Source organism: Lygodium microphyllum, chromosome 1 (assembly GCF_053477565.2).
Source record: "Lygodium microphyllum isolate KBCC chromosome 1, Lygodium_microphyllum_v1.1.10, whole genome shotgun sequence".
Taxonomy (NCBI): Eukaryota; Viridiplantae; Streptophyta; class Polypodiopsida; order Schizaeales; family Lygodiaceae; genus Lygodium; species Lygodium microphyllum.
The window spans coordinates 137,463,267-137,485,711 of NC_141135.1; the positions used below are offsets into that span (position 1 = coordinate 137,463,267).

The following is a 22,445-nucleotide window of genomic DNA, read 5'->3' on the forward strand; positions in this document are numbered from 1 at the left end:
CATGGGATTCTGAATTACACTTGGTTGAGTTTGCCTACAATAACTCCACTTATTCTAGTATTGGAGTTTCACCCTTTGAGGCTATGTATGGTTATAAGGTGCCCTTATCCACATTTATTTTCAATGAGAAAATCAATCCTCATGGGAATTTAGAAAAATTGGAAAGAATGAAGACCCTTCTTCAGTAGTATAATATGAATCTTAGGAAGGCCCAAGATTAGACGAAGATATATGCAGCTGAGAAGAGGGGACCTTTAGAGTTCCAAGAAGGAGAAATAGTTTTGCTAAAAATGCCCAAGTCTCATTACTCTACCTTGAAGGATGGATCTAGTAACAAGCTTTCTCACATGGTTTATAGACCCTACAGGGTCCTGAAGCGCATTGGAGACTTGGCATATAGATTGGAACTATCATCTTCCACTAAGATTCATAATGTATTTCATGTTAATCAGCTCAAGCATTTCTATGGTGTTGATATTGATATAGTTGATGAGTTGATATCTATAGATGAAGAATATCTTATTCAGTACATTCTTGAGGCTATCATAGGTCAGTGTGAGAAGAAGCTTTGCTCTCACTCTATCATTGAATATTTGATTAGATGGAGATGTTTACCACCTGAAGAAGCAACTTGGCATCTCGAATATATATTAGATGAGTTTCCTTACCTATGGGACACATTGGTGGTGGCTAAAGCATAATTATTATGGAGCTAGTTATGGTGTAGACAAGGTCCTGATAGCAAATTTTTTTAGAGAAGTTTTTATCCTGTCAAAATTTCAGAATTATGCCACCTATATAGGCTCAAAGTACTCTTTAAGAGCTACGTTTTGACATGTGGCACACTTTGTTTGGATACTTCTACCAAAATTTGTGGTAGATATGGTTCAACAAGGTTTGTTCTTATATCAAGCTATCTTCTTCATTTTGAGTCTATTTCTTAATGACTTTAAGGCTGCAAACTCTTTTGAAGAACTCAAGATCATGTATGTAGCTGAGGCTTACTTTTATTTCTTCATTTCAATCCATATGTCTTCAATCTTTCATTATTTTCCCTACTTTGTATAACTAAAAACAAAGTAGTACTATGTTTCATCCATCCTTTCCATCTTTTATAAGTTTGTTTTTGCAGGCAAAAACTGTTGGGATGGGATGGATTGTAAAAAGCTAGAAAGAAGAGATATTTAGTGTAGAAATAATAATAATACCTTGTTACAGTGACATAGGTATAAAAGGGAGAGACGTGTAATTTTTTAGATATTTTGGAACATTAATACATTACTATCTCTTACCTCACCTCCTTGTTCACACCTTATATGGCTTCTCTTCTTTTTCTATATTTCTCTCTCCTTTTCTAGTTTTTCTCTCTCCTTATCACTCTCTTTCTCTCTCTTTTGCACTTTTCTTCTCTCTCTTCTATAGACTTCTCTCTCCTCTTTCTCTCTCTACAGTCCTCTCCTTGACAAGAAAATGAATGCTAGCAAATCTCTTTGTTGGAATGACATCCCAATTGAAATTTTTTGACATTTTTGGGAGGTCTGTAAATTTGAGGTTTTTTAATTATGCCAATCAGTTTAGAAGATTGAGTTATCTCCCCCTCCACCATCAAACATGGACTTATTAAGTTGATCCCAGTATCGTTATCGTGGTAGAGTTTCACCACCAGACAATTGAGTGGTTGTATCTGCTAAAACTCACTAGCTATCACTTAATGGAGGCCTTTGTTTCTACTCAATGTAAGTCACCAAATCACTTCAAAAGCTCTTCCTATTTGTATTAAGTATCTCTTGCCCAAAATTTTACACCGAGATGAATGTAGATTCATACACAATAGACATATGAATTATGCCATTCTCAATCTAGCTTGTCTATAGATCTTTCCATTGGGGAGCGAGGGGATCAATTTGTACCAATTAACATGGATAGCAATTACAAGTTATATGATCATATAAGATGGGATTTCATACTAGACAGTATGTCTTGGATGTGATTTGGCACTCTTTTTTGTAACATGATACAAGGTTTCTTTTCAAATTCTTTAGTAGCTGCAAGTATTAATGGGATCATTTCACAACCTTTCTAGCTTAGAAGGTCTAGGATTCAAGGCTACCCCATTGCCTCTTTGCTCTTTTAGATAATAACTAAACTCCTACTAACAACCAAGTCAAAAGTTAGACTCCCTCTCCCTAATGGCTCACACTTCTATACTTATATTTTAGCTAATCACAACTCCAACCTAATTGAAGCCAATAAACATAAGGTGGATGCACTTAGGGACACCTATAACTCCCTTTTCTATGTTTCAAGCTCAAAAATCAGCATATGGAAAACTAAGTTGGTTCCCCTTTCTCTACTTGGAGTTAGAGACTAGATGGTGGACCATGAAATCAAAATCATTAAGCTAGTGGGAATCCTTCAATAGCTTAGGTATTACAATCACTAAAAGGTAGAAATTTGAATGGCTTTTAAAGAAGATGGAGTTCAAGATTGCTAACTAGCATGCTCTATTGGTTAGTCTGAGTGGTAGAACTATCATCCTTAATTCAATCATCAATCTAGTAGTATAGAAGAATGTCAAATTCCTCACTCTTCAAGAGACTCTGAAGTCTACATTTCCAAGGGATCATTGGAAGCAGTGGGGATTTGGTCAAGTACCCTCTTCAACAAACTAAATATCCTACTATGGAGGGTGTATTCTAAGCAACTCAATATAAATGACAAGGTGGAGAAGTTCATGAAAGTCTCTCCTTGGTGGCCTCTTTGTCTTAAGGCCAAAGAAACCATTCCACATGCTCTCGCGCACTGTCGACCATGCTAAGGGATATGGAAGAGGACCAAGAAGTGGGTTCATTTTGCAAGATTGAACTCAAATGTCCACCATCCTTAATTCTATGGACAAGGGAATGCTTGATGGCAAAGTTTTCGAAGCTATGGAACATAGTTAGAGCCTTTGTGATAGGGTTCAGGAAAAGATGGGTTCACTTCAACCTACAATTTGTTCACCTTGATGAAAATCCTTCTCAATTCTTTGGAAGAAGGAAATAAATCCTCTTCAAATTTCTCAAAATATAATTACATTTGTTGAAAATATGTATAAGATACCATCTCAATGGGGGATGCTTCCTTCTCAAATGATAATGAAAAGGATTTACTTCCTCTTCCTCAAAAATTATTTCCCAAAGCTTTGTGAAATCAAACTTGTTTGGCACAATAGAGATAGAGTTGCCACAGATAAGAACTCTAGAGTGAGTGCTGATGTAATATTTGTAAGCATTGTAAGGGATGTACTTGAGAAAGGCTAGAAAAAGGAAGCACGGTTTTAAGAGAGAACATTTTCAGCACCTTAAAAAGGGAAGTTTATGAATCATGATAATGTTTTGGGCACCCGTGACCCAACGTTTTTTGTACTTGTGGAACATCTTAAATGATGCACTGTACGTATGACGAGAGCATTAATCAACGTCCTTTCTCATTGTAAAGAAAATAACAAAAGGGTAGATCTAGTACAATCAGCTGGTTACGAAAGGTTTAAAGCATGGGTCGCAGGAGAGAATCTGGAGAGAGAGAGAGCGCGCGCCTGGGGGGGGGGGGGGGGGGGGGGGGCGGCCGGGGGTGGTGGTGGCGGACATGGCGTCTCTCGCATGGCCGCGCTCTTCTTCTTGGCAACGCTAGCACTATCACCATCAGCGTCGGAATCGCGGTCACCTTCTTCTTCTTCTTCTTTTTCTGTCATTTGTAAGACTGCATCATCGGCGCCATCATCCTCCTCCTCCTCCTCTTCATCTAGTAGCGCACTGTGCGACGCCACTGCCTTCTTGGCGTTTTGGGGACTCTCTCACCGACACAGGCAACGTGGTGCACATATTCCACCCCGTCCTCAAGCCGCCCCGCTCCCTCCCCTACGGCTCCACCTTCTTCCAGCGCCCCGCTGATCGCTTCTCCGACGGCCGCATCCTCATCGACCGTCTCGGTAGTTAGAGACTCTCTCTCTCCCTCGACTTCGTAGAGATGAGGCCGCACCCTTTGCTTATCTGTAACCCCTTCCATGCCTTTCATCTCCGCCATGGCAACCCACCTGCTGGCAGACTCCACTCGATTTGTTATTTCCCTCCTCTACGGTTCTCTTCTTGGCTGGCTACGCCGACACGTTCGAAAAAGAGAAACTTCAGCAAGAGAAGTCCTCGGTAGCTCCTTTTCATGTATAGGCATTCTTCACTACGTAAGGTTTTAATTGCACTAAACTCTAATCAGAACCCTAACCAGTAATTATTACCAATGTACCGTTTGGCTTTAATTACACATTCAAAGGTCTTAATTACACTAAACACTAATTAGTGCCAATGTACACTTTTGGCTTTTTTTTTGGCTCCATTGTATGGACTCCCATTTAGTGTCACTTGCCAAAACTTAGCTAGAATACAACTCTTTCCAAAGAGTTGCACGACTATTAGAGCGCCGTTGCAACTAGTGCAAATGGGGCTAGTGGGTCTTTCAAAGCCTATCCCTCACGTCATCGTCATATCTTGTGCAAGTGTTAGGGACAATACCTTTTTGTCAATGGTTTTGTCCTCAACAAACACAAGACAAAAAAGGCCACTAAATCTTCCATTATATGATTGGCAGACAATTTCTCCACCTTTTTTGTGGAGCAATAGGGATCCATGGCCCTCATTAATCCTACTAGCCTTGCACTAAAACCCTATATTTTTATAAGGTTTTTGGGGGTACGCGAACCCCACTCCCCCCATTGGCATATGGGGTGACTGTGTGGTAGCGAAGGGAGTGGGATTCCCCTCTTCCCACTACCACCGAGTGCACTTGGGCTCTTAGCAATCTTCCTATACTAAAGCTATAGAGCCCATGGCTTTAATACAAAGCACGGGACAATTTATGAACAACATAGTCGTTTCTTGGATTTGGCAAGTAAATTGTCATATTATATCCTAAATGACCCTCGATTTAAAAACTTCCCAACATTCACTCCGATAATTTCATAGAATTTTCTCAAATTTAACAACTCTCATTTTGGTTTCTTTCTCTTCTCCTTTTAATAGAGAAGATATCCTTTTATAATTCACTGAGTTTTTGTTGGGCTTGCCCTTCTTAAACCCCTTCTTGAACTTTGTGGGCATGAACTTCTCAACATGTGTGAACTATGCAATGGGAAGTGCCATTGCCCTCAATGTATCCTTTTATAATTCACTGAGTTTTTGTTGAATTACAGTGTGGCTTGCCCTTCTTAAACCCCTTCTTGGACTTTGTGGGCACGAACTTCTCAACAGGTGGTGTGAACTATGCTATGGGAAGTGTCACTGCCCTCATTGTATCCTACTCCACAGCCCTTGATGCCCCTCCAATGGTCCCTTACAGCTTGGATGTCCAACTCCAATGGCATGATTCTATTTTGAAACTCATAAATGCAAGTTAGAAGCTCTTGGTATGTAATGTACACATGTTTGGTCTAGTTTGACTTTTATTGTCCTGACACATAGAATATACTTGAAGCTATAGGGTTAGATGGACTAGTGACCAAGCTACCAAATGCTAGTGCAATTGAGGATGGAATTTATCTCCTTGAGTTCGGGGATAATGACATTACGAATTACCTTGAAGTCTGAATGACGTATGAGGAGATCATGAGCATATTGCCAACCATATTGGACAAAATCAAGGGTGCTATTGAGGTTTGTACATCATTTTTTTTATTAACAAACATTTGCATGTGTTCATTGAATATCTAAGGTTTCCTTTTGTTTGATGTAGCACTTGTATGAGCGAGGGGCTCACACTTTTGTAATTAGTGGAATTGGCACTATGGGATGTAGCCCACTTCCTACCAAGAAATACTCTAGATTCACAAGGATGTATTGCATGGGTTAATGAGATTTCTCGTAACTGTACAAACTCATTGGGCTCTCTTGCATCATTTATGCAAGATACTCTTCCCAACACAAGCTTTGTTTTCCTTGACCTCTATGTAGCCTTTGAGGATATTGTTGCAAACCCTAGTGATTATGGTAAGACTTGTTTTAAACATATGCCACAATGAATAATGCACATTACAAAGTGTTTCTTCCAATCATCTCTCAAAGGTATATACTTGTCTTCAACCTCGAATGCTTGAAAAACTTCTAAGATATGCATTTTCTACAAAAGTTTTCCTAGCATTTGTGGTTAAAAACATTACTAATTGATTGAGAATATTGTTTTCCCATTTTTGTCAAAGATGACTAATGCATTTTCTCAATGAGACATGCAAACTAAGTAATATGGAAAGTACTTTCAAGTACTTGCAAATTCTAGAACTTGTGTTGGCCATAGAAATTGGTAGCCCAAATGCTTTTCAAAGCTACACTACAAGGAATTGGACAATTAGCAACGCCGATTAGCGACGGCGGATATCGGCGTCGCAACTAGCGTCGCTATTTGCGTCGCCGAATATCGGCGTCGCTATTGGCGTCACAACTAGCGTCGCTATTGGCGTCGCTATTTGCGTCGCATTTGTGACGCAAATAGCGACGCCGCAGGGAAAAAAGCGCGGCCGAAACCAGAGCGCCGTTTTCATTTTCATTTCTTCGCCTTTTGAGAGCGAGAGCGAGGGAGAGAGCCAAGGCTTTGTGAGAGAAGAAGAGGAAGAGACTTGCTGCCGCCGCCACCGCCGTTGTTCGTGAAGGAGAGGAGGAGACCTCGTTGCAAAGAGAAGCCGCCCACGCTCGCCATATCTCATTGGTGAGTCTCCCTCTCTCTTTCTTTTACTTGTTGAAGGTTTAAATCGTTCTCTTTTGTTTGTTTAGGAGAGGAAATGAAAGAGAATGAGAGGGAGAGGGAGAGAGAGTGAGAGAAAGAGAGGGAGAGGGAGAGGGAGAGGGAGAGAAAGAGAGGGAGAGTGCATTCTCTCTCTCTCTCTCTCTCTCCCTTTTTCTTGTTTAATGTTTAAATTACTTTCTTTTTTGCTTGTTTAGGAGAGGAAACGAGAGAGTAAGAGAGAGAGAGAGAGGGAGAGAGAGAGGGAGAGGGAGAGGGAAAGAAAGAGAAAGAGAAAGAGAAAGAGAAATAGAGAGAGAGGGAGAGGGAGGGGGAGGAAATAGGAGAGGGAGAGAAAGAGAAAGAGAGGGAGAAGGAGGGAGAGTGCATTCTCTATCTCCCTCTCCCTTTTGCTTGTTTAATGTTTAAATTGCTTTCTTTTTTGCTTGTTTAGGAGAGGAAATGAGAGAGTAAGAGAGAAAGAGAGGGAGAGGGAGAGGGAGAGGGAGAGGGAGAGGGAAAGAAAGAGAAAGAGAAAGAGAAAGAGAAAGAGAAATAGAGGGAGAGGGAGAGGGAGAGGGAGAGGGAGAGGGAGAGGGAGAGGGAGGGGCAGGAAATAGGAGAGGGAGAGAAAGAGAAAGAGAGGGAGAATGAGGGAGAGTGCATTCTCTCTCTCCCTCTCCCTTTTTAATGTTTGAATCACTTTATTTTTTGCTTGTTTAGGAGAGGAAATGAGAGAGAAAGAGAGTGAGAGGGAGAGGAAGGGGAAGGAAATGAGAGAGGGATAGAAAGAGAAAGAGAGGGAGAGTGCATTGTATCTCTCCCTCTCCCTTTTGCTCGGAGGATGTTTAAATAACTTTATTTTTTGCTTGTTTAGGAAATGAGAGAGAAAGAGAGATAAAGAGGGAGAGGGAGAAAAAGAGAAAGAGAGGGAGAGGGAGAGGGAGGGGGAGGGGGAGGGGAAGGAAATGAGAGAGGGAGAGAAAGAGAACGAGAGGGAGAGGGAGAGGGTGAGAGAAAGAGAGGGAGAGAGGGAGAGGGAGAGAAAGAGAGGGAGAGGGAGGGGAAGGAAATTTAAGATAATATACTTATTGATAATGGTATGCAATGTGCTTTGCCATGGGCCACGTACTTCATCAAAATGAATCCAAAATTATTGTTATAGAAAAAGAAACCCTTAAATTGAGTATAGGATAATTTCTCTGAGATCTTATGACTATGAGTAGAATTGATTGAAATAAATTTTATTACTATAGTTATAAAATTTCATAGATGGCACGCATTAATTTTAAAATGGATTACTTATACTCAAAGTCGAGATATAACAAATAATTATCTACCGGGACAAACAAATCGTTGAGCATGATACAAGGCCGAGATATAACATCGGAAAATCTCTCGACTACTATATACAATGCAAGGTTTATGGTCAACTTGCAACTTGACGTACATCTCCATAAAGCTATCCATTTAAGCCTCATTTGCTGTAATGTAGATAAGATGGCAAACGAAGAAGGTCTTATTGTTCAAGACCGCGAGACGTATCTTAATCAGCGTGTCCCATGTCCTTTCTCTCAATGCAAATTGGCAATTAGACGAAAACGCCGATTGTCTATAGAACACATACGACGATTTGGCGAGTTTCAATCTGAGATCATTGATCAGGCGATTGCAGATTTTCAGCAAACGATAATTTGAAGTTAGCATTTTTCATGCATTATACTCTCAAGCTAATTGAAAACCATACACAATAAGATTGGGTCTTGTTGGCAAATTTTGTATCCGGGGGGGTGATGTCTCGACCTAAGGGGGAGTGCACCCTTTGCGGCCAATTAGAAGAGTTCGTGGACGTACGATGGATGGATTGCAAGAGCCAATCGACCACTCGCAAGGCCCATCTATACCATCAATGCCAGAGGAGACAGACAACCTTCCCGACTTGCCTACAATCTTGGAGCCTGAGATGGAGGCAATGATCGATGCATTGATTCCCATGGATGTTGAGACATCTGACCCGCTTAGAGAGGAAGCATCCATACCATTATATGATGGGTGTCGAGTATCTCGGTTGAAGACATTGCTTGCACTCTTAAGTATGCAAGCAAAATACGGTTGGAGCGATACGAGTGTGACTGAGTTATTTAGGTACCTTTCACACAGACTTCATTGTTTTTTTTAAAACAATATTATTGCAAACATGGATGGATTTTTCAAGGTGTTTTATGATTTTTTCAGGTTATTGAAATATCATATATTGCCACCTGCAAACACCATGCATGAGTCTCGTGATGATCCACGATATGTTTTACGGAAGCTTGGCATGGACTACAATAACATCCATGCATGTATCAACGACTGCATATTGTTTCGAGATGAATACGAGACTATGGAGACATGTCCAAAGTGTGGTGCTCACAGGTATCGACAGGACTTGCAAGGGCAGACCATCCCTCAAAAAGTTCTCAGACACTTTCCGCTCATCCCTCGCATAAACCACATGTTTCGCACGTCTGCCATGGCAAGCTTGACAACGTGGCATGTGCAAAATAGGTCCACGGATGGAGTGCAACGAATATCAGCAGATTCGCGTGCATGAAGCCACATTGACTCTACCTTCCCAAGCTTTGCGCGAGAGCCAAGGAATCTTCGGCTCAGTGTCTCCATGGATGTTGTGAACCCATTCGGTCTGCGCTCGACTTCTTACACTGTTTGGCCTATAGTGCTTGTCAACTACAACATTCCTCCATGGCTTTCTACGAAGAAAGGACATCTCATCCTTAGCTGGCTCGTCCCGGGCCGCTACAAAGTAAAAAATATGGACGTGTATCTTCGTCCATTAGTCGATGAGCTTAAGATTTTGTGGGAGGAGGGGGTCACGGTGCAAGATATGAGCAAGCGCGGTGGTCGGCGGTCAGCCAACATTCGAGCCATTCTCATGTGGACGATGCATGACTTTCCGGGATTGGGAGAGTGCTCAGGTGAGCAGACCTTTGTTCTCGCTGGTAATATCTATATTTTATTTCATTCAATCAAGTATTCACTAGGTCGTGGATCGCCTTGCAAGTCTCGTTACATCAGGTTATCATGCATGTCCATTGTGTGGGCCACAGTTAGACTCCCGAAGGTCACGAACCATGAAGAAGATGGTATATCAAGGACACGCTGCTTTCTTGCTGGAGGATCATGAACTCAGGGAAGGTTTTCTTGGATGACCTCCAGTACGTATGAACGCTGTAAGCTAGTACGAGCTGAAAATGGTAAACCCGGAATCACATCCAAATGGAATGCGACAGTTCTCAATTTTCTACGAGTTGCCATATTGGACCCACTTAAGATCAACCACTTGTTGGATCCCATGCATATTTTCAAAAATGTGGGCAGCTTGCTATGGGACCACATCACAAGAAAGAGAGACACTATAGGGTCACGAATGGATTTAAAGGAGGTAGGTAAGATGGAGGCGCTTTGGCCGCAGTCGAGTGCTGAAGGGGGAGTGCAGCTTCCTCGCGCTCCCTGGGTTTTGTCTACCAAAGAAGAGCGCATTGTGAAGCAAGTAATCAGGTCTATCCGCACTCCGACGGGTATGATGCGTTCTCTCAGGTCCGCATTTTCTAAAGATGACCAAATGTCTGGGCTAAAATCCCATGATTGGCATAAGATATATCAGGTTTGTGAACAGAATGGATTTTAATTAGCGTGGATATTTTGAAATTTGAAAAGTGACCATTATTCTTAATGCTTTCTCATTTGTGGCAGTTTGTCCTACCGATCGCGATCGCGGGATGCCTAACTCCATAAATTCGCGGGGCCATTTACAAGGTGTCGACTTTGGTGCAATGGATCTCACAGAAAGAGATTAAGACGTCCTCTATTGAATCCGCAAGGCGGGGAGTAGTTGGGATGGTCTGTCTCTTTGAGAAATACCTGCCCACTAGCATACTCACGATACAAGTTCACCTTCTTGTGCATCTTGTGGACGAAGTGGAGATTGCTGGACCTGTCCATACGCGATGGATGTTCTTCTTGGAGCGCTTCATGAAAACCCTGAAAGGCTTTGTGCGACAACGAGCTCGTACGGAAGGTAGCATGGCGGAAGGTTGGTTGGTGTCAGAGGCGTTAGTGCATATCTCACAATGGCTACCAACGGTGGAACCAGACAATGAAATGCTATGGACGCTAAAGGACGATGACAGGCTGACTGGAGATGTGGTGGTTGGAAATGGGGTAGAAAAAAGAATGGATGCCTCAATGGAAGAGAAGGTGAATCGCTTTTGTATGTTGCACCATGCCTCCATGGAGACGTGGCTCACCAAGTACCAGATTGCAAGGCAAGATCGAGAGGAAGCGCGAGCTGAATTTCGACGCAGTACGCGTCACCGACCGATTCGATATCCCGAAGGCATGGAGGAGATGTCACGGTTTATGTCAACACGATGGTTGCATGGAGCCTTGACCGCAGCATCCAGCGAAGGGATAGAGGTCTCAATGGAGGAGTGGGAGTTCTCGAGGGGATGTAGTCCAAAGGTAATGAGGGGTTTAGAATGTGTCGTATCTAAATTTTATTGCTACATCTAATTTGAGTGTTTCAATGTGCAGTACAAAATATATAGTGCAGCGTGGTCGTGCGGACGGCATTTTCGGGTGGAGCGTATTAACCAAATGCGCTCCACAATGGACTGTGGTGTCATGGCAAGGTTTGAGCAAGAGAGCCGGCGACGAGCAACGGATCCGAACATGATTGTGGATGAGATGGAGTATTTTGGGAACTTGCAAAGTATTATTACGGTGGATTACCGTAGCTTCTCCATGATAATATTCGATGTGCAGTGGTTCAAAGTGGTACTTGGAGGAGCTGGCGCAACAGTTCGAGGAGGTCCATCTGGATTTCTTGAAATAGATTCCGAAAAAAAATGAATGGATTTGCGCGACACCTTTGTGTTGCCAGTCCATTGTGAACAGGTACAAATAGTCATTTGCTTGCTAATTGTAATATGACATAGTTTATGTCACAACGGTTTGAAGCCGCTTTGTAAGTGTTTGTGAATAGGTAATCTTCTATCCAAATCCTCGACAACCTCGATGGTGGTATGTTATACCTTCAACTCCTCCAGGTGCGAGAGTATACGATCAAAGTGATGTTCCAGGCATAGATGAAGAAAATATGCAAATAGAGGGATCAAAATTATAAGGGGTGGAGGCCACCGCAAGCTTGGAGCCTGCATCGGCTAACAATGATGGAAATACAGAAGTCGTAGAATTTTTTGAGAACGAGGCAGACTCGTTCTTTTGTGGTGACATGTCTATCGACCTTCCAGTGTATGCAGAGTTGTGTCAGGAGATTAACATGGGACCATAGAATACTTCAATTCGTTGTTTATATCTTCCATAAAGGTAGATAAGATATACATTTTAAGAGGGATTTTTCAAAAATGATTTATATTAATGTGCTTTGTATAGTTTAAATTGATTATTCTAACATCATTTTTTATCTGTGCAGATATCGACATTTTCAGGATGAGTCGAGGGATAAGCGATGAGGAGTTTTAGGACATGATGGCACGCCTGTCTCCAGATCAGCTCGTGAGATTCAGAGAGATGGCAGATCAGGAGCTGTCTCGTTCTTCGTTAGGGCGCTCTGCTAGATCAGCTTCAGCGCTATCAGATGCTTCAGCTTCGAGCAGACGATCTCGACGCTCGCGACTTGGGCCAGAGGGAGGGACTGCGACTGCAGGAGGATCAGGGGGGTACTGCTGTGGAGACATGGACACGGTGTCTCCGTCTCGTCGTTCAGCTGGAGCTGCATCACCTCCAGGATTTGTCACACCTGTGGGGACGTCCACTCCAGTTACTCCGACTTTTGCGCAGCCGTCGGCAGATGGCACGCCTTTTGGTGGCACCCCCTTTGGTGGCACCCCTTTGAGTGGCACTCCGGGAGAGGGTACCCCCGTCGGTACACCGGATGTACAGGGGTCTCCTGGATATGCCCAGGAGCATGGACGGAGATGGGAGAGTGCCCATCTTAGGCATACTCCTAGGGGTTATGGATACCTAGTGGATGGCAGGTCAGGAGCCATCATCATGAATGATGAGGGGAGGAGGGTGATGGCTCGCATGAGGGAGTTGTGCCAACAAGTTTTTCGGCACAACGTCCTGGATCATTGGAGGAACATACCGGAGGGGAGCAAGGAGTACATAGTAGCATCATTGCACAAGGAATTCTCGGTGCCAGCCGTAGTGGATAGATTCTCTACGGGCTGGATGATGGATTGCATGCGTGCATACATGTCACATAGACGATCCGACGCACGCAAGGCAATCAAGAGTGGGGCTCCAAAGCCCGAGTGGTTAGATGCAGACGACTGGCGCCGACTGAGGGAGGAGGCTACAAATTCGCCAGGACGTTGGAGTCGGCAGCGGGAGGCGGTGAGGGCACGAATCGAGGCCGGATCAGTACATCATCTTGGGAGTGGCGGCCACAGGACATATTTGGAGGACTTTGTAAGTTTCTCTTTTGTTTTGCTTATTTGTTTTTTTGAGATATTCTTTGTACTAACAATCATGTTTCTAACAGTTAGCATTTTGTTTTCTTTGCAGCACTCCATTACAAATCGCGATCCACAAGGCCTTGAGACTGGATATGCAGAGAGGCACGGTCTCAGATCATTGATCAACCGATTGTATAGACGCGGCGGCCCAGTAAGTCACTCATCTTTCTTGTCCGTAGTTACCATGAGATATTTGAATGCATTATTGTATGGTGGATTGATATGTTGTTTCTTTTTCTGCAGAATCCGTTCGATGCTCCTTTGCGGCGGGACGAGCTTTCGAGGGACGAGGATTTGTAGCTCGCCCTTGAATCCTTAGAGCTCACATACCTTTAGTTTTTAGTCGTCCGATCTATGTACACATTTTCTATGTATTAGTGATATTGTTTTATGATTGTACCAATCGTATTTTATGCAATATCATGTATTTATTTCATCTATCAGTTTTATGATTTCAGTATACATTCTTTTTGTTTGCAAACGCTTTGTATGCAACAGCGCAGAAACTATTTTGTATGGCTCTCATATAGCACACAGTGCAAGCTGCCCTGCCACAAAAAAAAAAGTTCTCTGTTATCGCTATTTGCGTCGCAAATTTACTACACGCGTCGCTATTGTCGTCGCTATAAGCGTCGCAAATTCACTATATTCGTCGCTATATTCGACGCATATAGCGACGCCTATAGCGACGATTCTATGGCGTCGTCAATAACGACGCTTTTTGCGACGACGGGGGCAAATTTTGTTATTTGTATTTTCGTTGCTTTAAACATCGCTATAAGGTGTATATCTTGTAGTGCTAAAAACAAGTTACTAAAGGAAGTACTTGCAAGATCTAAAATAGGATAATCCTAATAAACACTTGTATGGTGTGTAGTACTCGAGTTGCCTTAAGTTGGCGGAAAAAGTTTGCAATAGCCTTGGAAGAGGTTGTTCATTTTAAAATCTCATAGTAAGGCTAAATGAGATGAATGAGCTTAGAGACATTGTCTTCTAAGTTTCTTGGTGATGGTATCAAGAGTGTTTACCAAATTTACTGAAATTTATTTTGTCAAAAGTGTCCACACTACATAGGCCAATGGGGTCATAGCTTAGTGATAGAGGCGTGGGTTGAGTTCGGAGGTGTGGATGTATGTTTGAACCCTATGTAGGCCTCCAGAGACATTATTGTTGAAAGGCAAACTATATTTTTAAAAAGTGCATTCCAAAAATGTTAGGCTCTCCTTGAATGCCATTTTATAAGTAGAATAACTCCTAGATATTAGCATCAATTAAAGGTTATAGAAAATGTGGGATAAGGATAATAAGAGTGGCGTTCGATGTGTATATACATGTAATAAAAGGGGTGGTGGTGCATGGGGATGAGATGCATGCCTAAAGGATACAATGAAAGCATGTTGCAGTGTGTCGGACGACCTACCGGGGGCCGTGAACGGCTTCCACGCGCTGGCGTCGTGCGGGCCGGACACCCGGGTCTGCCAGGACCCCCAGTCCTTCCTGAGCTGGGACGGCATCCACTTCACCGACCACACCATCCACGGCATCCTCCAGCGCTTCCTCCAAGGCCGCTTCATCTACCCCCCCACCGCCCTCTCCTCTTGCAACAAGCAGCCCCCCTCCCGCGCCGTCTCCTGATTACCACCTACTATCCATTCTTCACGAACTTATTAATTAACGGCCCCTGAGCTACCTTCCTAGACCTCCATATTCAAAGTAGCCATTCTTCACGAACTTATTCATTAACAGCCCTTGAGATACCTTCCCAGCATCTCTCTTGCCATGCATTGCACGAGAAGCCAGGTTTTATTCCCAGGGACGAACTGGTGGGATTGAAAAACTGATCCATGCATACAGAGTGCCATGAGTGTGTCTAACAAATAACCCGGAATTGCGGAATTGCATCACATTTATTTAAGAAAACTACATATTCATTATGAGGTCCTTGAGGCAATCTTGTATATCATCACCTCTTCCATGGATATGTTGTCGCACCCATTGTAGGATTTCCCCCATAGAAAACTTAAAAGGAGATTTTCGAGTATGCTCTCACAACGGTGGCTTGGAACATGTTAGGCCCAAAAGGAGTTATTTTTCTAGAGAATTTATGGCCATCCATTTGTAGGCCATCGTGATGTATTTCTATTTTCATATGCAATTCGTAAAGCCATTTTATGAAAGCATTAACTTGGTATCCATTGTGTCCTCTCTCTCTCTCTCCATAGAGAGTAAGGTGCTACTAGTATGATGGCTAACTTGTGATGATCCCTTGTACACATCATACTTAATGAAATGGAGATTAAGATACATAGGAAGGTTGACAATAGAAGGTGATGCTCCAAAGTAGGTATTACAACTCGAAATGTCGTGTCAAGAAGAGCAATGTGAAATTTTGCAATTTAGTTTAGATTTCTATGTGCCATTACTATTATTATTTAAAGGTTTACTTGGGTGACTCCCAAACCAAGAAGAGAACCCCCAAAGGGAAAGGTGAGTATTTGTAAAGTTATAACTCTCTCTCTCTCTCTCTCTCTCTCTCTCTCTCTCTCTCAAAGAGCAAGAGAAAGCTTGGGCATACAATAAACAAAGAGGGGTTTTCATTTGAAGGGTGACCTGATGATGAAAAGAGGATATATGAGCCTTTGAAAAGTTATTTGTGGCTCTCTTTCTCTCTCCCCTACATAGACGAATTTCTTTTCTAATTGAAGATATGAGATGAAATGATATGTTAATGGTTTGAGCATGTACATGCAATGTGTGCATACTCTAAACTTAGCCACAAAAATACACATACTATATGATAGGAGAGATCAATTTTCTTATAAAATCATATTTCAATGGTTAAATATTTGCATGTAATGTGTGCATATTCTTAAAATACTCACAAATGTACATATGCTATAAAAGCACACACAAAATATATATACACATGTACACATGTACGTATGTATCCATTTGTGCAAACAAATTCACTTATGCATGCACACATGTCTATACGCACATAGATATAGGAGCAATGAAACAATTGGAGAGAGAGAGAGAGAGAGAGAGAGAGAGAGAGAGAGAGAGAGAGAGGAGATAGAAAAACTCAAGGAGAAAGAGAACTATGAAAGAGATAAGAGAGGAAATAAAGGAGAGACGAGAGAATGGATAAAAACCTTATAAAACATGAACATACATAGCTGCATACATACACATGTAGACACATACATCCATGCATAAACATATACTTATACACATACACCCATATATACAAACATGTGCATACACATGTTTATATAACATGCATACGTATGAAGTGAAAAAAGATGAGAGATAGGGGACTTGGGGAAAATAAGAAATGATATGACACAAAAATGATAAAGAGGAAGAGAGAGGGACATACACACTTATGAGACCACATAAATGAAAGCATACATATTAAACACACATACATACATAGACCTACACACATATATGTAGGCATATGTAAATGTATGCATGCACAACATGCACACATATGAGGTGAAAAAGATGAGAGATATGGGACTTGAGAAAAAAAAAAGAAAGGATATGAGACAAAAACGATAAGAGGGAGAGAGAGGATAGTACACAAACTTATGACACCACACAAATGATAACACACTTATTAAACACAAATATATACATGCAAGTGTACACACACACTGAGAAAAAAAAAGCAACGAAAACCCAAGCACTGCATTTTGCCACAAAGAGTTTGAGAGAGAGAGAAAGAGATCGTGGATTTGGGAGGGAGAGGGAGAGAAAGAGAGAGGAGAGCTTCTCACCACCACCGGTGTTGCTGCTGCCATATGTGAAAGAAGAGGGAGAAGTGCATGAAGGAGAAAGAGGGGACATTGCGAAGAGGAGATGAAGAATCCATCCTCGGGCCTTTGTGGTAAGTACATTGCCTCCTCTTGGTTTGTTCTTGTGCTTCTTCTTTTCTTTTGTTTTCTTTTCTTGGGAATGAGATGCATTGAGGGAGAAAGAGAGGAAATGAGAGAGAGAGAGAGAGAGAGAGAGAGAGAGAATAAAGATGAAAGATAACAAAGAAAGAGAGAAAGGGAGAAAGAGAGGAGAATGAGTGAGAAAATAACAAGGGGGCACAGAGAAACAAAGAGAGGGGCAACAAAGAAAGAGAAATAGAGAAAGAAAAAGAGGGGGGGAGAGAACATGAAACGAAGAGTGAAGGGATAGCTGGGATAAAAGGATGAAGTAAAGAGAAGAAGGATAGTGGAAAAAAAAGAGAGAGAGAGAAAGGGAGGGAGAGAGGAGATTGAGTTAGAAAACGAGGGGGCGGAGAGAAACAAAGAGAGGGGCAACAAAGAAAGAGAAATAGAGAAAGAAAGAGAAGGGGGAGAGAACATGAAATGAAGAGTGCGGAGAGAGGTGGATAAATTGTGTTGGGTTAGTTAGAAAACTAAAGCTACTCCTCGAGGGAAGTGGGTGTTTAAATTGCCCATGGATTTTTCATACAGCAAAGTGGTCTTGGTTAGCCAAGAGGATTCCATTAAAAATTTGAAATGCTAGATTAGGTCAAGTTAGGAAGGATCAAATGTCAACTATCCTAGTGTGTCATCCTATATCCAAATCAATGTTATTTTAGGGGGGTTGAGTTGAGACTATACCTAATTAATAAAGTAGTTGATGCATATCACTCCCCCTCATTTCTCACTCTCTTTAAACCAAATTTGCAATGTTCTACTTAAGTTTGAGAGATGATAGCAAAGTAGTTATCTTAAGCTAATGTTAGATAACCATAGTAGGAGACTCTATAGTCACGATTTACGCTTGCTTTAGGTTGATCCTTGTGGGATTGAGGTAGAACTTTCCTTATGAGGTAGACTTAAGTAGTTTAAGGTAATGGAGTTTGATTATTACAAGGGAGTTTTGAGCAAAAGTTACATTGATTACCTCTTAATCAATTTGTGCCATTAGGATTCAATGGATAGACATATTACAAACATAGATATGCACCTAGATATGACTATAGTCTCTAGATTTGCAAGGCCATGCACTCTCTAGAATTTGGATGAAAAGGGATCAATTTGTGCACACCATAGATTGACTTTATGATCTTTCTCCATCATGAAAGGTGTTGGATATGGAATGCCATGTATTGCTTTATCAATGCTAATCATCTTCCCTATATTAGAACCAAATTTAAGTAGATATAGTGGATGGATAATCTAAAAGTTATTAAATGTTTATTTTGAAGGAATCTAGGGTTAATCCTATTCTTTTTATAGGAGGATAGAAAATTCATTTAAATCATTATATTTGTTACGAAGTAACTAAAGTGATTCAGACTGATAGAGTTACCATTCTAGGTTGCTCTTGTTGGCAAAATTATTGTAAAGAAGTTTATCTTGAGACATTTCTTCCAAATACAAAAACCTAGAGGTTTTTACAAAACCTCAATTATACCATACTATTAATGTATCTAATTTCCATGGGTAAATCTTTATAATAAGATTCTTATCATGATGTAATGTCTCTTAGCTGTATTGGAAAAACTTAAATAAAAGATGACTCTTTGCCTTCTACTTGTGCAAGATCAATAGCTTCTAGAAATTTATGTTAAAATTTAAGAATGTTTAAATGGAATCTTAATAATGTATATTAAACTAGTTCGTTATGTGTTGTAATAGAACAAGAGCCACTTGGAAAAAAAGAATGAGAACAAAAACATGTTGTTTGTTGTAATGTAGATAAAATGAAAAATGATGATGGTCGTGATGTCCAAGATCACGAGGCGTATCTTAATCAACGTGTCTTGTGTCCTTGCTCCCAATGCAAGCTGGCAATCAAACGAAAGTATCAGCCGTCTATACGATATGTATGATGCTTCAACAAGTTCCAGTCGGAGATCATTGATTAGGCAATCTCAGACTTTGAGAAAATGGTAAGAAAAGTATGTATCAATCATGCCTTACATTTGCAAACTAATTGAATATCATATACAAAAACATTAGACGTGGCTATAAAATTTATAGAGGGAGGTGATGTCTCATCCCAAGGAGGAATGCACCTATTGCAACCAGTTATAAGAGTTTGTGGGCATGTGATGGATGGAGTGCTTGAAACAATCCACCACTTGGAAGGCACGACTCAAGCTATATGGTCAATACTAGAGGAGATAGGCAGCCTTTTGGACCTTCCTCCAAGCTTGGAGCCTAAGATGGAGACAATGATGGATGCATTGATGCCCATGGATGCCGAGACATCTGATCTGCTAAGAGAGGAAGCATCCATACCATTATATGATGGGTGTCGAGTATCTCGCCTGAAGACACTACTTGCACTCCTAACTGTGCAAACAAAATACGGGTGAAGCAATGCGAGTGTGAGCAAGTTATTCAGGTACATTCTACGTACACTCCATTGATTTTTTTGACTCCATTATAAAAAATACTTGTGCTTTTTCAATGTGTTTTATGATTTTTTTTCAAGTTGCTCAAGTATTATATATTACCACTTGGAAATACTATGCCTGAGTTTGATAATGATGTGCGACATTTTTTATGAAAGATTGGCATGGACTACAACATCATCCATGCATGTGTCAACGATTGCATGCTATTTTGAGGAGAGTACGGGACTATGGAGACATGGCCAAAGTGTGGTACTCATAGGTATCAATAGGATTTGCAAGGGCAAACCATCCCTCAGAAAGTTCTTAGACACTTTTCACTTATCCTGCGTATACGTCACATGTTTTGTACATCAATCATGGCGAGCTTGACAGCGTGGCATGTACAAAATAGATCCATAGATGGAGTTCAGCGAATATCAGTGGATTCACGTGCATGGAGCGACAAGGACTCTACCTTTCCAGCTTTTCATGAGAGCCAAGGGATCTTTGACTCGATCTCTCTATGGATGGTGTGAACCCATTTGGTCTCCTCTCAACTTTTTACAATGTGTGGCATGTAGTCCTTGTTAACTACAACATCCTACCATGGCTTTCTATGAAGAAATGACACCTGATCCTTAGCTTGCTCGTTCTTGGCCAGCGCTACAAAGTCAAGAATATGGATATATATCTCCATCCATTAGTTGATGAGCTTAAGATTTTGTGGGAGGAGGGGGTTGCCATGGATGATATGAGCAAGCGTGATGGTCGACGGTCTCCCAATATACGAGCCATTCTCATGTAGACCCTGCATAACTTTTCGAGATTCGGAGAGTACTCAGGTAAGTAGACTTTCGTTCTCGGTTGCTAATATCTAACAAAGCTCATTCAAGTTTGTGTTGACTAAATAGGGGTGTTGGGACAGGCCTAGTTACCTTAGGTTATCATGCATGTCTATTTTGTGGGCCACAGTTAGACTCTCAAAGGTCATAAACCATGAAGAAGATGGTATATCAAGGACATGCCACTTTCTTGCCAAAGGTTCATGAACTAAGGGAAGGTTTTCTTGGACGACCTCCAGCACGAATGAATGCCCAAAGCTAGTACAAGTTGAAAATGGTCCATATAGAGTCGTATCCAAATGAAATGCGACGGTTTTAGGTTTTCTATGAGTTGCCATATTGGACCCACTTACAGATTAACCACTTGTTAGATCCCATGTATATTTTCAAAAATGTGGGTAGCTTACTATGGGACCACATCACAGGAAAGAGAGACACTACAGGGGCATGAATGGATTTGAAGGAGGTAGGCAAGATGGAGGCACTTTTGCCACAACAAAGCGCATATGGTCACTTGCAACTACCTTGCACTCCTTGGGTTTTGTCCATTAAAGAAGAGTGCATTATAAAGAAAATTATCAGGTCTATCCGCACCCTGATGATGGGTATGATACATTTCCTCAAATCCACTTTTTCTTGGACGACCAACTATCAATGATAAAATCCCATAATTGGCATAAGATATATCAAGTTTGTACCGGCCTTGATTATAAGTGGCCTGTATATTTTTCTATTTAGTGTATAGTCAGTGTTTGTAATGCTTCTTCATTTGTGGCAGTTTGTACTACCGATCAGGATTGCGGGTTGTCTCACTCTAGAAATACGTGGGACGATTTACAAGTTGTGAAATTTAGTGTAATGGATCTCACATAAGGAGATCAAGACATCCTCTATTGAATCCACAAGGCGGGGAGCAATGGAGACAATCTATCTCTTTGAGAAGTACCTGCCCAACCGGCATACTCACAATACAAACCCACCTCTCAATGCATCTTGTAAATGAAGTGGAGATTGTGGGGACTGTCCATACGCGCTAGATGTTCTTCTTAGATCTCTTCCATGAAAACCCTAAAATCCTTTATATGTAACAATGAGCTCAACCAAAAGGTAGCATGGCTGAAGGTTGGCTAATGTGAGAGGCGTTAGTGCATATTTCACAGTGGCTACCAACGATCTATTCAGACAACAATATGCTAAGGTCATTGAAGGACAATGATAGAGTGACCAGAGATGTGGTGGTTGGAAATGGAATAGAAAAAAGGATGGACATTGTAACGGAGGAGAAAGTTAATCATTTTTGTATATTGCAGCATGCATCCATGAAGACGTGGCTTGCTAGGTACGAGCAAGCCAAGAAAAATTGGAAAGAAGTGCGATCGGAATTTCGACGCAATATGTGCCATCAACTGATTTGATATCCTAAGGACATGGAAGAGATACCGCTGTTTATGTCTATGCAATGGTTACATGGAGCTTTGATTGTATCTTCTTGCGAAGGGGTGGAGGTCTCTACTGAGGAGTGGAAATTCTCGAGGAGATGTAGTCGAAGGTGACCACATGTTTTATAAGCTATCATATCTAGATTTTATATGTGACAAATAATCTAACCATTTCAATGTATAGTACAAAATATACAATGAGATGTGGTCATGTGGGCGACATTTCCACATCGAGTGTATCGACAAAATTCGCTCCACAATGGATTATGGTGTCATGGTAAAGTTCGAGCAAGAGTACCGATAGTGAGCCATGAATCTAAACACTGTTAAAAATGAGATGGAGTATTTTGGGAACTTTCAAATTGTTATCTCAGTGGATTACCAAAGCCTCTCCATAATCATATTTGATGTGCAATGGTTCAAAGTGGTATTGAAAGGAGCCAGGGCAATCGTTTGGCAAGGTCCATCTAGATTTCTCGAAACAGATTCTGAGAAAAGATGGACAGATCTACATGACATGTTC

The 22,445-nt window shown here is 41.5% G+C and overlaps 1 protein-coding gene across 1 annotated transcript; it reads left to right on the forward strand.

The window, feature by feature from the left end:
* The first annotated feature begins 6,624 nt into the window (after positions 1 to 6,624).
* On the forward strand, positions 6,625 to 14,974 carry LOC148041722 (uncharacterized). The gene is made up of 4 exons (XM_087696540.1): positions 6,625 to 6,729; positions 12,242 to 13,242; positions 13,339 to 13,440; positions 14,693 to 14,974. The coding sequence occupies exons 2-4, from the start codon at positions 12,295 to 12,297 to the stop codon at positions 14,972 to 14,974; spliced, it is 1,332 nt and encodes a 443-aa protein (XP_087552666.1). The 5' UTR covers positions 6,625 to 6,729; positions 12,242 to 12,294.
* Positions 14,975 to 22,445: the final 7,471 nt, after the last annotated feature.

Coding starts and splice junctions, on each gene's coding strand:
- LOC148041722 (XM_087696540.1), top strand. CDS start 12,295: ATGATGGCACGCCTGTCTCCAGATCAGCTCGTGAGATTCAGAGAGATG. Junction 13,243..13,338: donor GGACATATTTGGAGGACTTT/GTAAGTTTCTCT, acceptor TTTTCTTTGCAG/CACTCCATTACAAATCGCGA. Junction 13,441..14,692: donor TGTATAGACGCGGCGGCCCA/GTAAGTCACTCA, acceptor AGCATGTTGCAG/TGTGTCGGACGACCTACCGG.